Source organism: Microtus pennsylvanicus, chromosome 17 (assembly GCF_037038515.1).
Source record: "Microtus pennsylvanicus isolate mMicPen1 chromosome 17, mMicPen1.hap1, whole genome shotgun sequence".
Classification (NCBI taxonomy): Eukaryota; Metazoa; Chordata; class Mammalia; order Rodentia; family Cricetidae; genus Microtus; species Microtus pennsylvanicus.
Window position 1 is genome coordinate 37,792,946 of NC_134595.1, and position 15,839 is coordinate 37,808,784.

The 15,839-nt window shown below is 49.8% G+C and overlaps 1 protein-coding gene across 1 annotated transcript; it reads left to right on the forward strand.

Moving 5' to 3' along the window:
* The first annotated feature begins 2,952 nt into the window (after positions 1–2,952).
* Cdk5r2 (cyclin dependent kinase 5 regulatory subunit 2) lies at positions 2,953–5,456 on the forward strand. Its single transcript, XM_075951703.1, has one exon. It carries the CDS (start codon positions 3,142–3,144, stop codon positions 4,246–4,248), a length of 1,107 nt encoding a protein of 368 aa, XP_075807818.1. The 5' UTR covers positions 2,953–3,141; the 3' UTR covers positions 4,249–5,456.
* Positions 5,457–15,839: the final 10,383 nt, after the last annotated feature.

The window sequence follows — 15,839 nt, forward strand, 5'->3', positions numbered from 1 at the left end:
GGGGCTTTTCTAAGGTAAATTGGTGGGGACGTTCATCAGTAAGTCCTGGGCCTTGTAGCTCCTGGTCTAGTCTAGACCTGCTGCCATAGCTTTGGCATCTAAAGAGTATTAGAGCCAACCAGGGAGCCTGCTCTCAGCATGGTTCCAGAGGCCATACAGGAAATGGTCAGATGAGAAACAACATCCAGAAACTAGCACAATTAATGAATCATACACAGGCTCTAAACATAATGCAACCAGGAAAACAGTTACAGATGTGGCAAGAAAGTCACCGACCTTCTCTAAAGTCTCCCTCCTCCATGAAGTCTTCCTGGTTCCACCATCTTTATCCCCCTGGGCCTCTACCCTGTATAATGTGCTTCTCTTTCACTCCTTGGTGCTTCTAGCTTACTCTTTCAGTCAGTTCAGAAAAGCTTCCTGCAGGAGGTGGGATTTGAAGAGCTTGATAGATGGCCATAGAACGTTCTCAGAGACCCAGGAAATCAGGAAATCAGGGCAGGAAAGAGGAGTGCCTGTAAGCCAGAAAGAGAGTTTCAGATGGAGTAAGGGATACGAGATTCTCAGAAGCAGTGATCTGGTGACCCTGAAACAGGAAAGAGTTCTTGATTCTGACAAACAGGGTAAGAGAAGGTCACAGCCTAGAGTAGGGACACCAGCCTGTGAGATCCATGGTACAGAGCCCCTGTCCTAAGTGGTTCCAGCAATAGTCCTCATGTCAATGAGAGACCCCTGGGAGCTAGGACCCGAGTGCCGTTCAGATTCACATGCCAGGTTTTGGCCAGCATAGCAAAGTCTCGGTGGGGCCCGTCCTTAAATACCAAGTGAGCCAACTATTCCTTGGGTGTCAAATAAAGGCTGACTCAGAAGTAAGGGGGGCCCGTTATAGGAGCCACAAAGAGGGAACTTTTCCCCATAGCTATGGAGAGAATGAGAGGTTGGGCACAAGAGAATAAAGAGCAAACTCAAGGGCACAGAAAGACCCCACTGAGAAAGAGCGCATTGGGACTGGTGAGAGATAGTTGAGCCGGTAAAATCACTCACAGCCCAGCCTAAGGATCTGAGTTTGGTCCCCACCATCCGTACAGTGGGAGGCAGAAATTGATTTCCCAAGGCTGTCTTCTGACCTCCAAACATGTTGTGACAAGCAGGTGCACCTCCCCCACAATGAATAAGAGAGAGAGAGAGAGAGAGAGAGAGAGAGAGAGAGGGAGGGAGGGAGGGAGGGAGGGAGGGAGAGAGAGAGAGAGAGAGAGAGAGAGAGAGAGAGAGAGAGAACCCAAGTCTGTACGTGACCATGGTTGTAGTGAAGGGAGATTTGACCTCAGCTTCTGGGAGTGGGCGGGTGAGCAGTGGTTGTGAGACTGCAGAGAAAAGCTGAAGCCAAGGGGACTCAGCACAGCCTTTCTATAGGAAACACACACACAGAGGACTGTGGGTACACACTGATCCCGACAGCAGGGAGTCTTTGTGTCGTGCTGGTCTGGTGGAGATGGAGGCAGGCCTGATGGTGCCTTAGAGAGAGACATTCCAGAACAATTCTGAAAAATCGACAGGCAGGGACTTCTCTGTCCACCAAACCCACCCCCCATGCCGGCGTCCAAGATACACCTAAGAAACTGGGAGACTCCTGGCATGGAATCTACAGCATGGCTGGGAGAGAAGGGTCCTACAAGGTACACTGAACAGGTCCATAACAAGGGGTGCTCACAACCTGCAGGTAAGGCTGAAAGACTCCAAAGTCTGGGACAAAGGCCTATGGGCACTGCGGAGAGAATGGAAGGATCTGGAGAAATCGGTAGCACCCGGTCTAGCAGCTAGCTAGCATCTGGGAGTGGGATGACCTGAGCAGCAAGACGCTGTTTAACGATTAAAATCCACCTCAACATGGACCCAGGTCTTTTTTTAAATTAATTTATTTATTATGTATACAATATTCTGTGTGTATAACTGCAGGCCAGAAGAGGGCACCAGGCCTCATTACAGATGGTTGTGAGCCACCATGTGGTTGCTGGGAATTGAACTCAGGACCTTTGGAAGAGCAGGCAATGCTCTTAACCTCTGAGCCATCTCTCCAGCCCGGACCCAGGTCTTGACTGGAAGTTGAGCCAACCCTCCCGGGCCTATTACCACACAGAAGGCCCCATTTGCTGTTCCAGCCTGCGGTCATCAACTGATCCAATTTGCAGAGTTCCCTAGAGTCCAACCATCTATCACCCACCCCAGGGTGAGATCAATATGTTGGTGGGACAACCAATCAAAAAGGAGCTGTCCAGGGGTCAGGAGCAGATGCAGGGAATCACGTAGGGAAGCATTAGGGACTTATCTTGAGACTCCCTGCTCCCACCCCAGGAATCAAAGACTCCTCTTGCAAAGGAGGAAGGGTGGGATTGCTCAAAGTCCCATCCACTAGCATTCTCTAACAGAGCAGGGAAGTGCTGGGGGATGGGGAGGCGACGAAGAGGAATGTCACTGGACGTCCAGATTGGAGACGCCAGCAGGTGCGGCTGGGGTGTCTCGACTCACAGCCATATTGCCTACTAAATAAACTCAGAGGTGAGCAAATGGAAGGCTGTTCCCATGGCTTCTGTACTGCGGCTTGGACCCAGAGTATCAAAACACATTCAGACCCACGGTTTTAGGACCTGGAGGAAGAGATGGAAGCAGCTATTTCCATATCACTTCAATCCCCCCCCCCTCGCCCCCGCACTACTCAGGCCGAGAAAGAGACCCCAGAATCACACCCCCTCCCTTTCTCCTTTCCTCATTTCCCCCTTTCCCCTTTTGGGTAAAGGTTAGGGACCGAAGACTCCGGGCGGTGGGTAAGGCGGGACTTTAGATTAACATGAGGAATTCCATTGGTCAGAGAAACTGCCGATCAAAAACATCTTGAGTCAGGATTGGCTGCGTGAGGCGGGCGCGGCGTGGCGAAAGAAGGGGCCCAAGGGGTGGGGCTGACTCTGCAGCTGGCGCAGCTTCGGCTCAGAGCAGCCGCCGCGGCGCAGCAGAGCGGCTCCTTCCCCCGCCCGTCCGCGCGCCGCGGCCGGGGCTAGGCCCCCCACCGCCGGGTCCCCCGGGGCTGCAGCAGCAGCGGCGCCGCCCGCGGTTCCCACCGGGGCCCGGGCGCCGGCCCCGCTCTGCAGGATGGGCACGGTGCTGTCGCTTTCCCCTGCTTCCTCGGCCAAGGGCCGGAGGCCGGGAGGGCTGCCGGAGGAGAAAAAGAAGGCGCCGCCCGCGGGGGACGAGGCTCTGGGGGGCTACGGTGCGCCACCGGCGGGCAAGGGCGGCAAAGGCGAGAGCCGGCTCAAACGGCCGTCCGTGCTCATCTCGGCGCTCACCTGGAAGCGCCTGGTGGCAGCCTCGGCCAAGAAGAAGAAAGGCAGCAAAAAGGTGACGCCCAAGCCAGCGTCCACTGGTCCCGACCCTTTGGTCCAGCAGCGCAACCGCGAGAACCTTCTGCGCAAGGGCCGCGACGCCCCCGACGGTGGCGGAACCGCCAAGCCCCTGGCCGTGCCTGTGCCCACGGTGCCCGCGGCCGCTGCCACCTGCGAGCCCCCGTCGGGGGGCAGCGCGGCCGCCCCGCCACCAGGCTCAGGCGGGGGAAAGCCGCCGCCGCCACCACCCCCAGCCCCGCAGGCGGCTCCGCCAGCGCCCGGAGGCTCGCCGCGGCGGGTCATCGTGCAGGCGTCCACGGGCGAGCTGCTGCGCTGCCTCGGCGATTTCGTGTGCAGACGCTGCTACCGCCTCAAGGAGCTGAGCCCCGGCGAGCTGGTGGGCTGGTTCCGCGGCGTGGACCGCTCGCTGCTGCTGCAGGGCTGGCAAGACCAGGCTTTCATTACGCCCGCCAACCTGGTGTTCGTATACCTGCTGTGCCGCGAGTCGCTGCGCGGGGACGAGCTGGCGTCGGCCGCCGAACTGCAGGCCGCCTTCCTCACCTGCCTCTACCTCGCCTACTCCTACATGGGCAACGAGATCTCTTATCCACTCAAGCCCTTCCTCGTGGAGCCCGACAAGGAGCGCTTCTGGCAGCGCTGCCTGCGCCTCATCCAGCGGCTCAGCCCGCAGATGCTACGGCTCAACGCCGACCCCCACTTCTTCACGCAAGTCTTTCAAGACCTCAAGAACGAGGGCGAGGCCGCGGCAGGCACCGGGGGTCCACCGAGCGGAGGCCCGTCCACCACCTCTTCCTCGACCGCCAGGGACAGCTGCGCGGCCGGAGCCAAGCATTGGACTATGAACTTGGACCGCTAGGGATTCCCAGGGGCCGCGCCCGCCCCCCGCCCCAGCCCCTCACACACACCCGGAACCCCCGGGACCATCAAGCCTCCGCCGCTATTATCGCCGCTCTACGCCCAGGCTGGGCCGAGGAGGAGCCACCCCTGCCCCGCAGGGGAAGGTGGAGGCTAGGACGCCAGAGGCCGCGGTGTCTGGATTTGCTGGGTGTGGGGTGGGCGTGGGGGATGATCGCGGGAAGGGCACCCCCAACTTCGTTCACCCTTTCCGTCTGTCTGCGCCTCCATTTTTCCATTTCTGCCCGGGTCTTCCTCTCTTCCCTGCTGTGGCCATCTCGAAGTTCACCACCCTGGGTTTTGCCAGTTCCTCACCTTTCTGTGTCTTCATCCTTCCTCTGTCTGCTGCCTCCCTCTCTCTGCCTTTTTATTGGTTTCCCTGGGCTTTACCTTTCCCCACCCTACCCCGAGCCTGATGGTACCCTGTTGCCTGCCCTGCTTCTCCCGCACCTGTGTTGCTGTGTACCCTTCTTGTTCTTATTCCTTCCTCCTGTCATGTGTCACCACCTTCCCCTCTGTTTGTCTTTCCTCTCTACTTGAGTCACCCTGCATCCCCCCCAACCCCCCCCCGAGATTCTGCACTCCTCTCCCCAGATCAAAAAGACCCTTAGTTTTTTATTTGGATGGACTGAAGTGAGACAAGAATCTGCAGTCCCAGGTGCCCAGGCAAAGATCAGGGTGGTCCTTTCCCTCACCCCCACAGTCTCTCCCCACCTTTCCAACGTGTTGCATGCTGGGAGTTGAGGGGGGAAAGGCTGCTGCCTTCACTCAGGAGGCTGAGATTTGAGGGCAAGATCTAACCTGGTAGAGTACCTCGCTTGCAGCGGTGGTGTTTTCTCTGCGGATGGGTAGAAAGAGAAAGAAACCTCTTCTTACCCTGGGGGAGGGGCGCCCTCTTCCTTATCCTTAGATTTCTTGTTATATCCCCTCCCCACACTTTAATTTATTTCGCTGTTTTAGGAGGGAGGGTGGGTGGGGAGGGGGCTGGGCCGGGAATTGTCCGAGGTGCTGAGCTGGGCGGGACCGGAATCCTCCTGGGAGAGTACCAGGAACTGGGTTGGGCCTGGGGCCGTGTCCAAGGTGCCAATGATGCGGGCCGACGGCGCGGGCCGCATTATCTGTCTGTCCGTTTGTCCTGGAGAGAACTATAAAGCGCTGGAAGCGCCTACAGATGGTTTTGCGCCGGCCTTTCTTTGGGTCCATGGAGGGTGGAAATAAACGGGAGTAGGGGTGAAACTCAGGGGCAAGATAAGAGCGTGAGAAATGGGGGTCTAGAGGGGAAAGTCAAGTCCCCGAGAGCTGCAACCTGCTACATGCCCCCACTGGCTTTCATTTTAGAGTAAAGCGTGATAAGCCAAGGGTTGAGGCTGAATCCACCTCCCCATCCTGACCTCCATCTTGTCTGCCCTAGCTTCTTATTAAATGCCCGGGCTACTTAGGGACAAACGGTAAGGACAGTCATTCCCCTTCTATGAGGTGATCCTTGAGACAGAAGGGGCTGGCCACGATAACTGTTTTTCCTTTTCTTTTCTTCATTCTTCCCACCATATATTAGATCAGGAGTCTAGGCAGGCCTGACCTCGCTCATTTGGGAACTGGATACCACCCCTATGTAACCAGTCACTACGGAATTGCACTGAGGCTGCTTTGGACACACGCCTAGCCAGGGCAGGCTTTGGAGACCCATCCCTGCTTGAGACTCAGACCTTGACCCTTGACCCCCAGAACAGTGCACATATAAGCAGAAACAAAAGGGGAGACGAAGCTATTCCGAATGGAAAGAAGGGAGGAAATAAGCCATTTGGCTATAAATCCCTGCTTAGTCTCCCCGATTGCCTTCTTAGTTACACAGCGAAACAGCACATTCAGTGTTGCGTCCGCTTTAGGAGGACTGACTTCTGGCCGAATGTTTGCGGTTGCGAACGCGATCGCTGCTGAGGCCTCTGAAGATCCAGAAAGAGTTCCGGGAGGGGCTCCGGAAAGAAAAGGCCTTGGGTTCGCTGTCCGTGGTGCTGAAGAGTGCGTTCGTGCAGGGTGGGGGCTTGCACTATCCGCAAGAGAGGGGGACTCGGCCTCAGCTAGAGCTTCTGAATAATTTAAGAGTGGGGTGTAAGCTATTCTGGCAGCAAGTTACAGAAGTCTGTCCCCAGAACCCAGGGATGTTGCCTCCCCCTTGCCCTCCTCGGAGGACCGGACTTGGCTTTCACCTGGCCTGTACCCACAGCCCAAGCACCCGGCCTGGAGGCGGAAATCCTAGGTCCAATTTGTGAATCGAGTTCTCGGGGCGGGCGGGGGCGGGGGGGGGGGAGAGAAGGGAGGGGGAGCTAGCGGAAGGGAAGGCGGGAGCAGACGCCTATTGGTTGAAATTTGGCGCAGTCAACGCGGTGCCGTCATCTCTCCGGATTTGGGAGGAGGGAAGGAGGATCACTTGGGTCACTTCGCGGCTGTCGCTATGGTAACCAGACTGAGCGGGCGGGGCCACCTTGCCACTTTCCTACCTTTGGGTAGGGAAAGCATCCTGTTTTTTCCTAATTTGGAACTAATTACTGAGACTAGCTACTTGATTGGTATTTCAGGGTTAGATTAGCCTAAACGACACGAGGAAGAGACCCGAAAGCTGATGGAGAGCCTTAAAAATCTTGCCCTTGGGAGACTTAAGATACTGCCCCGAACTCATGGACACATGAGTTCTTCTTTCTACTCGCAAGGGCACGCGCGTGCGCTCACACATGCACGCCCTCATGTGCCCCCTGAAACCTATGGTCTAGCACCGAAGAACTCAGATGAGAAGGCAAAAAAAAAAATCCGTCAGTGAGGAGTGTCAATTTGCTAGATCCCAAAGCCAGAGATACTGCCATAATCCGATTAGAACTGGGGGTGGGGTTCTGGAAGATGGTCAGCTGGACTGCAGGGAATAATGAGCCTTCCGGGTTACATTTGCACAAAGTCCTGTTTTCTCTGGGTGGAGGGCAATAGGAAGAAGCTCCCACAATAGTCTCTGAGAAGCCTAAAGACGAACTGTAAACGAGGGAGGAGAAGAGCAAAGAGCAGAGATTGAAGCTGAGGTGGGGGAGGGGAATGCATCCAGGTTGGTGAAGAGGGCCTAAAACTCTCTGGAGAGCTCAGAAGAGCTAGGGGTAAACTAATGGAAATGGAGACGGAAACCCAACTGAAGCCATGACTCAGCACTTCCCCTTGCAAAGGACCAAGGCACAGGGCCTGGGAAGAGTAGAGGGCCCTGGAAAATAAAATAGGTGGCTAACAAGAGACGCACCCCTTTGCACCAGGAATACATCAGTACACAGCCAAAGGCATATATTATTTTACTTCAAGCAGACATGAATACACTTATAGTGATGAAGGCTCCTTCAATTATATTATATACATACGTGTGCTCTCCCCTTCTGTGCCGCCCTTGCTGAAGCGAAGGACATTCTGTCTTGAGAGTCATGCTTGGTCTGTCCCCGGAATACCTTAGTACTTATTGGAAGAAGAGAAATGTAAAAATATAAATAAATAAACGTTCAGATACGGGAGGGTGGTTGTCATGGAAACCCCTTTGCCTGCCAGCCAGGGTGCCCAGCAACCAGAGCGCCTGGCAGTATCCAGGAGGCTATCTATCCTATGGCCTCTGCACACTGGTACTCTGCCTCAGGCATTCAGATGTGCACTTCTGGAAAGACTCTGCCAGGAAGCTTCCCAAAACAATGTTCCCACCCCAGTCAGACCAACAGAATATCAGGGCGAGCTAGAAGCCATAGGTAGGGATCCTTAAAACGGCCCCTTCTTCAAGCACCCCTTTTTAGATGGCGTTCTCTCTCCCTACTGTTTGGGGTCTTACTATGCAGCCAGGATTACCCGGAAACTCTGTAGACCAAGCTAGCCCTGAACTTGAGGCACTCCCGATTGTCTTTGCCTCCTGAGTTACAGGCAGGTACCACCGTACCTAGCTTGGAATTGTGTTTGTTCTTCACTCCCTTACATGCTGCTGTGAGTGGCACACTTGACCACTGCCTCGTCTTTTCCACTCCCCACCCCAAGCTTGTCTCCTGAGCAGTCTGCTGCTCTTAAGATCTCTTTCTGCTTGGAGATATTGCCCATAATAATTATTGGCTCCTCTTAAATACCATTGCCATTTATTCATACCTCTTAGTCAGCTGTCTGTGGTTAATGTTTAGCTTAAGGACCACAGATTTTAAAACCAGTCTGTCTATATATTTTACATATGGCAACCTAAAAGTCAGGAAGCGTAATGATGAAAATATAAATAGAGAAATAAATTCTCCATACAAAATAAACTTCTTGCTTGGTTTTCCACCAAAGGGCGGGGGCGGGGGGGGGAGAAGGGCAGAACAGTATGGTGGCTTACAATTATTTGGAAGGCTGAGGCTGGAAGATTCTTTGACCCTAGAGGACCAGGTCAGCCTGCATACCATAGTGAGACCCTCAACTCAAATATAATCAAACTCATTCGCATATTATCTTAGAGAAACCACACGATATCAAGGAAACCCTAAGAAGAGCGAATGAAATCAGCCAGGGCACGCCTGTGATCCCAGCACCTTGGAGGCCAAGGCAGAAACACCACCAGTTCAAGGACAGCCCGTCAAAGACCAGGAGGAAGGGAGTGTAGAGGGCTTACTCAAGTACGTGGCACTGGCACATGAACAGACAGTCCAGTAGGGGAAAAAAGATAGTCCAGAGATAAACTGTGTCATGCTGGGGACCAGCGCAGGGCAAAAGTAGCATTTAGAATTCACTGGGGAAACTAGGAGAGCCATGGTTTGTTTACAACCGGGTAGTCATTAAGATGAAGGGGAGAAAGAGGTCAATGCTTTCTCATTCTTTGCCCTCAAAGTACATCTGAATCTGAGCAAAGAGTTAAAGAAAGAAAATGCCATACAGATTTAGATAAGGAGGCAATTTAAAAATATCTAGTAATATAGTAAATATCCAGATTTTACAACTCAGAAGTTCCAGCCTGTAGAATTGGTGCTAGAGAAATACTTGAAGAAATGCAGAGATAAGACGGTGATTTCTTTTTTAAAAAAAAAGCTTTATTATGGCTTGGAAAGAGAAAAGTTGGATTTGATTTAAATATCCACCAGGACTTAGTCAGAGCTAAGTAGATTTTGACATATCTCACTGAAGTTTACACCATTCCGTTAAAAAGAATGAGTTGGGTGGGCATGGCTTACGCAACTGTGACTTCTTCACTCGTGAAGCTGGGACAGGAGGGTCATGAGTTTAAGGTGGGCCTAGGCTGTAGCAAAACCACATCTCAAACATCCACAAATAGGACTGCAGCAATGGCTCGTGAGTTAAAAACCCCTGGCTGCTCACCCAAAGGGCTGGGGTTGGATCCTCAGCACCCACATGGCAGCTCGGGAGCCTTGTAACTCCAGTCCCAGGGGAGCTGATGCCCTCTTCTGGCTCCCAGCGGCACTGCATGCACAGTGACGCACAGACATACAATTCAAACAACGATAAATGATATTAGTATTCTCTGCAGTTAGAAAACAGTAACTAATACATAATAGTAAATATTAAAATAAAAACTTGCTGTAGGCTGGGCTTGGTGACGTACGCCTTTAATGCCCACATTCCAGAGTCAGAATGCCAACATTCAAGACCACATAGTGAGCTCCAGGTCAGCCAGGAGATCCTATCTAAAAAACAAAAGCAAAAGGTAACAAACAAACAAAACCAGACAGAGACACAGCACTGCACCTATTAGTCTCTAAATAAATGAAAGCTGATGTGTGCAGCTTTCGCCCGGCTCGGCTGTGGTAAACACCAGCTTGTAGCATCTCTTCTCATTTACTTCCTTAGGGCAATTATAAATGAGCTTTCAAAAGATTATAGTTGCTGGGAAGTGGTGGTGCACGCCTTTAATCCCAGGGCTTGGGAGGCAGACGCAGGTGGAACTCTGAGTTCAAGACCAACCTGGTCTACAGTGAGCTCCAGGACAGCCAGGACTACATAGAGAAACACTATCTTGAAAAACCAAATAAACAAAAAAAGTGACCGTCTTTATGTTTGTCTTCCATTGTTAGTAAATATGTGACTAAATACATCCTTAGAATACAACTGTGGACCCATTCCTTGGTATTCAGATTTTCTCCTATTCTTATGGTATTTGAGCTTTTTTTTGGGGGGGGGGCATGATTTCTCTGTGTAACCATGGAACTCTGTAGACCAGACTGGCCTCCCAGGTGCTAACATTAAAGACCTGTGCCACTACTGCCCAATAGAGCATTGATTATTTTGCATCTAACTTTAAGAATTTTTTTCTGGTACGTTTATATGTATTTGTTTCATTAATTCATCTATTATGCAAAATTTTTGTGAAAATATTTTCTTCTATGTGTATAAGTGTTTTGCCTGCAGTTATGAATACTCACTGAGTGTGCTAGTGCCCACAAAGACCAGAAGAGGGCACCAAATCCCCTGAAACTGGAATTACAGAGGGTTTGAAGAACCATGTGGATACTGAGCATTGAATCCAGGTCCTCTGTAAAAGCAACATTTGCTGTCTCCTCAGCTCCTGGAATTTATTTTTTAAAGACTTATTTATTTATGTATTTTATGTATATGTGTGCCCTCTCTTCGTGTACATCTGCAGGCCAGGAGAGGGCATTGGATCTCATTACAGATGGCTGTGAGTCACCATGTGGTTTCTGGAAACTGAACTCAGGATCTCTGGAAGAGCAGCCAGTGCTCATAACCACCATTGAGTCATCTCTCCAGCCCCCTTTATGGTTTTATTACTATAATCATTGTTACTACTGTGATTAATTTGAAACAGAGTTATCTATGTTATCCAGGCTGGCCTCCTCCTCAGTTTCCTGGATTCTGGGATTGGCCACCATGACCAACTCTTACCACACATTATCTTCTCACACAAATATCCATTTCAGGGGCTGGAGAGATGGCTCAGAGGTTAAGAGCATTGCCTCCTCTTCCAAAGGCCCTGAGTTCAATTCCCAGCAACCACATGGTGGCTCACAACCATCTGTCATGGGGTCTGCTGCCCTCTTCTGGCCTGCAGGCATACACACAGACAGAATATTGTATACGTAATAAATAAATAAAATATCCATTTAAAAGCTCTGCTGTGTCCTGCTCGGCTACTGGTTGCTTTGCATGTGCAAAGCCCTGGATTTGACCCCAGCACTGAAAAATAAAAGACAAATTAGTTTTGCATTATACTTACTGTTCTTTTTACATTTATTTGTCTGGGGGAGCGTGAGTGTCACGGTGCACATGTGGAGACCAGAAGACAACTTTGGGAAGCCATTCTCTCATCCTGCCTTTTGGGTCCCAGGGATAGAACTTCAGTCCTCGGGCCCCACCACTCTATCTCACTGGCTTTTATTATTCTTTTAGTAAAAGAGCCTTAAAGCGGATCATGTCAAGTTCTATAAATTTCTTTGAGAGTTGCATTGGGATTTTTTTAAAAAGATTTATTTATTTATTATGTATACAACATTCCTTCCATGTATGTTTGTATTCCAGAAGAGGGCACCACATTTCATTATAGATGGTTGTGAGCCACCATGTGGTTGCTGGGAATTGAACTCAGGACCTCTGGAAGAGCAATCAGTGCTCTTAACCTCTGAGCCATCTCTCCAGCCCCCTTGCACTGGGATTTTATCGCTTTCACAGGTCAATTTGGGAAGATCTGAGAATTTTACAGTATTTGTCATCCTACCCTGAAACACACATGGGTTTCCATTTCCTGGGATTTTTTTTTTCTCCTGTGCCTTGGTGAAGATTTACAACTTCATGTAGATGTTTTCCATGCTTGCCACTAGGAGCATAATTGTTATTACCATTATAAATCTGATTCCAAGGGGCTGGAGAGATGGCTCAGCCATTGAGAGCACTGACTGCTTTTCCAGAGGTCCTGAGTTCAATTCCCGGCAACCACATGGTGGCTCACAACCACCTATGATGAGATCTGGTGCCCTCTTCTGGCCTACAGGCATGATACTGAATAAATAAATAAATAAATAAATATCCGATTCCTAACTTTTTTCTTCTTCATACAAAGTTATAGGAAAAGCATAGATTTGATGATGTTAATCTTATATCTTACTGAAATTTTATTAGTTTTGTTTTCCAATTTAGTTTCTTAAAATTTCTAGGCAGTCAGCTCACTGTCTACAAACAAGGTTATTTTTAATTTTATTTTATTCAGGTTTTGCAAGATAGGGTTTCACTATGTAGCCCTGCCTATCCTGGAACTTGCTCTGTAGATAGGGCTGGCTTTGAACTCACAGAGATCTGTCTGCCTCTGCCTCCTGAGTACCAGGATTAAAGGTGTGCACTAGCACTGTCCTGGATACAAGGGGTCATTTTGGTTTTTTTTTTGAAGATTTATTTTTAAGTGAGTGTGTGTGCATGTGTGTGTTTGTGTGTGTGCGTGTGTGCACATGTGTGCGCATGTGTGCACGTGTGTGTGCATGTGTGTGTGTTTGTGCATGTGTGTGCATGTATTTGTGTTTGTGTGTGTGTGCGTGTAAGTGCATGTGCATGTGTGTACACAATCCTACTCCTAGCCTTGGAGCTACTGGCAGTTGTCAGCTAGTAGGAATGGGGAGACAATTTTCCCTAAGAGTATAGCCTCTGGTAAGTTGACTACCTTGCAGCAGAAGGCCACACAGCCAAGAATATTTGGGCAGCACAAACAGGCCCTGAAGGATTTCTTTTAAAAAGGATAGGTAGGCAAGAGGGCTGGATCTGGGAGTAGTTGGGGAAGGGGTAAATGTGGCCAAAACATTTCATGAAACTTCCAAAGAACTAATATAAAAACCCCTCAGCTACACACACAAATGATGTCTACTTCACCATGAACGAGAGCCAAGCAAGCTCCTCACTGCTAAGCCGTTTCTGCAGCCTCGTCTTTTGCCCGCTTACTGCATTGACCATACAGTGCTCAGGGGTAGCCGTGAGAACAAAGTCAAAAGACGTGAAAACCTCTTTCTTTGCCCTAAACTCTTTGTTTATATTTTTATAATGAGACATTTAGAAATATTTATTAAAAAACAAAACAAACAAACAACAAAGGACCAGTTGTGACGGCACATGCTTTTAGTCCCAGCTCTTGGGAGGCAGAGGCAGGAGGATCTGAGTTTGAGATCAGCCTGGTCTACAGAGTGAGTTCCAGGCAGCCAGGACTACACAGAGAAACCTTGTCTCGAAAAAATATTTATGTAATTTTATGTATATGTGTTGTTGCAGGCGCATATATGTGCACCATGTTCATGCAAAGCCTGAGGAAGCCGGAAGAAGGCTTAGATCCCCTGGAACTGGAGTTACAGCCGCGTGAATGCTGGAAACTGAATCAGGGTCCTTAGCAATAGCAACATGTGCTCTTCACTACTGACCTGTTGTGGGTTTTCTGTTTGTTTGCTTGCTTGTTTTTTGAGACGGTCTTTCTATGTGCTCCAAGATCACCTAGAATTTGCTTTATAGCCCAGGCTAACCTTCAACTCCTATTTTTCTGCCTCAGCCTTGTAAGTGCTGAGATTAAAACCATGTATCTGACACTATACTCAGCACGTTATCCATAACTTGGACAATGTTTCGTGTCTTTCAACAACTACCTTCTTATTTCTCTTTTAAATTTGAGTATTCATCTGGGCGGCGGTGGCGCACGCCTTTAATCCCAGCACTCGCGAGGCAGAGGCTGGTGGATCTCTGTGAGTTCGAGGCCAGCCTGGTCTACAAGAGCTAGTTCCAGGACAGACTCCAAAGCCACAGAGAAACCCTGTCTTGAAAAACAAAAACAAAAACAGAAACATAAACAAAAAAAATAAATTTGAGTATTCAGATTTGTGGACAGTACATCATCTCGGGCCACGTTTTAGAAGTTGTCAAAATGTAGTCAGTGTGATCACTGAAGCGACTCATTTTGTTCTGAGCACCGACTGAACCATACCTGACAGCATCATCCTTGACATGTACACATTGGCGACATAGGTGGGGCAGGATGGATGTCCTCTCAATTCCTTTATCTCTCAAGACATTTAAAGGCAGCAGGATGTGACGCTCAGAGCAAGATGAGAAGCAGAGGCTGAGCCTCTGTCGCTGGCTGCTGCCCCCAGACAGCACCCGACACTTTTGGATTTCAGGTTTGTTTGTTTTTAGTTTAAACCCACCATGCAGAAACCAGGCTTTCATAATTCTTGTTTCAATCAAATGCCAGTGATAGGAATATGGTTGTTTCTGAAGTGGGAACTATTGCTATAGTAGTTGAGCTATTAATAAATATTGAAAGGGGCCTAAGGGACAGAGACAGAGTTCAGAACGGTGCCCCAGGATGCTCTCATCAGCTCTGCTGGCCCTTGAGGCAGCGGGGACCCTGGAGACTGGGCCTCCCACGAGCTTTCCTGTGACCTGGGTAACATGTGTTTACTTCTTGCTGCCAAGCTTGAAGCCCAGTGGGACCTGCGTGTCTCTCTCTGGTATGCCAACTGGGGGACTGCTTCAGCTGCTGCTGTGTAGAGGAGGGACTTCCGTCAGGCCAGCACAGCAACGTTCCTGAGTCTAGGCCTCTGGGCAACAGGCCTGTCCTCTCCTGAGTCTCCTCACTCCAGGAATCTGCTAGGTTGCTTGAGAACAAAAGGATGGAGAGCCGAGCCCCACTTCCAACTATTTTTTAAGGACAGAGTCTCATTATGTAGCTCTGGCTAGCCCGGAACTTGTTGTGTAGACCAGCCTGGTCTCAGATCCACAGAAGCCCTCCTACCTCTCCCTCCTGAGTTCTGGGATTAAAGGAGTACGCCATGGCCTGGCCTACTGACCTACTTTGTGAGCAGGGGTGAAAAGGTGCAAATTTGAGACCCTAAAGGCTGCATCCACACCTGTGTACTAGTGCTTAAATGATTGTCTGTACTATAAGGAGTGGTAGGGATAATCTGAGATCTGCAGGAAATCTTGGCTCTATTATTTCCTTGCTTTGGGACCCTGGGGTTCCCCACACCTAGACTGTCAGTCATCTATGGAAAAAATGCATCATTCAGTATTGAGAGGGGGCGTCCGAGGATGGCCTTCCTTCCATAAACAAAGCATATAGATACTTGAGTCTCATGTAAAATGCTGTGGTGTGTGCACAGAACCTTGCACATTCCCTCATAGGCTTTAGATTACCTCTAGATTGCTTACAGTGCCTAATACAGCGTAAATACTGTGTGATAAGCTGCGGTGCGTAATATTGGAGGGAATACTGACAAGGAAGACGTTTGCATGCTCCGTGGTTTTGTGTGTAAGTGATGTTCACATGTGTACGTGTGTGTGTGCAGGTATGTATGCTTGCCCATGCAGGTGCATGTGGGGGTCAGAGGTTGACATGGGATATCTTCCTAGCACCCTTTCTTTTTCTTTCTCCTTTCTTTCTTTCTTTCTTTCTTTCTTTCTTTTTTTCTTTCTTTCTTTCTTTCTTTCTTTCTTTCTTTCTTTCTTCCTTCCTTCCTTCCTTCCTTCCTTCCTTCCTTTCTCTTCTTCTTCTTCTTCTTCTTCTTCTTCTTCTTCTTCTTCTTCTTCTTC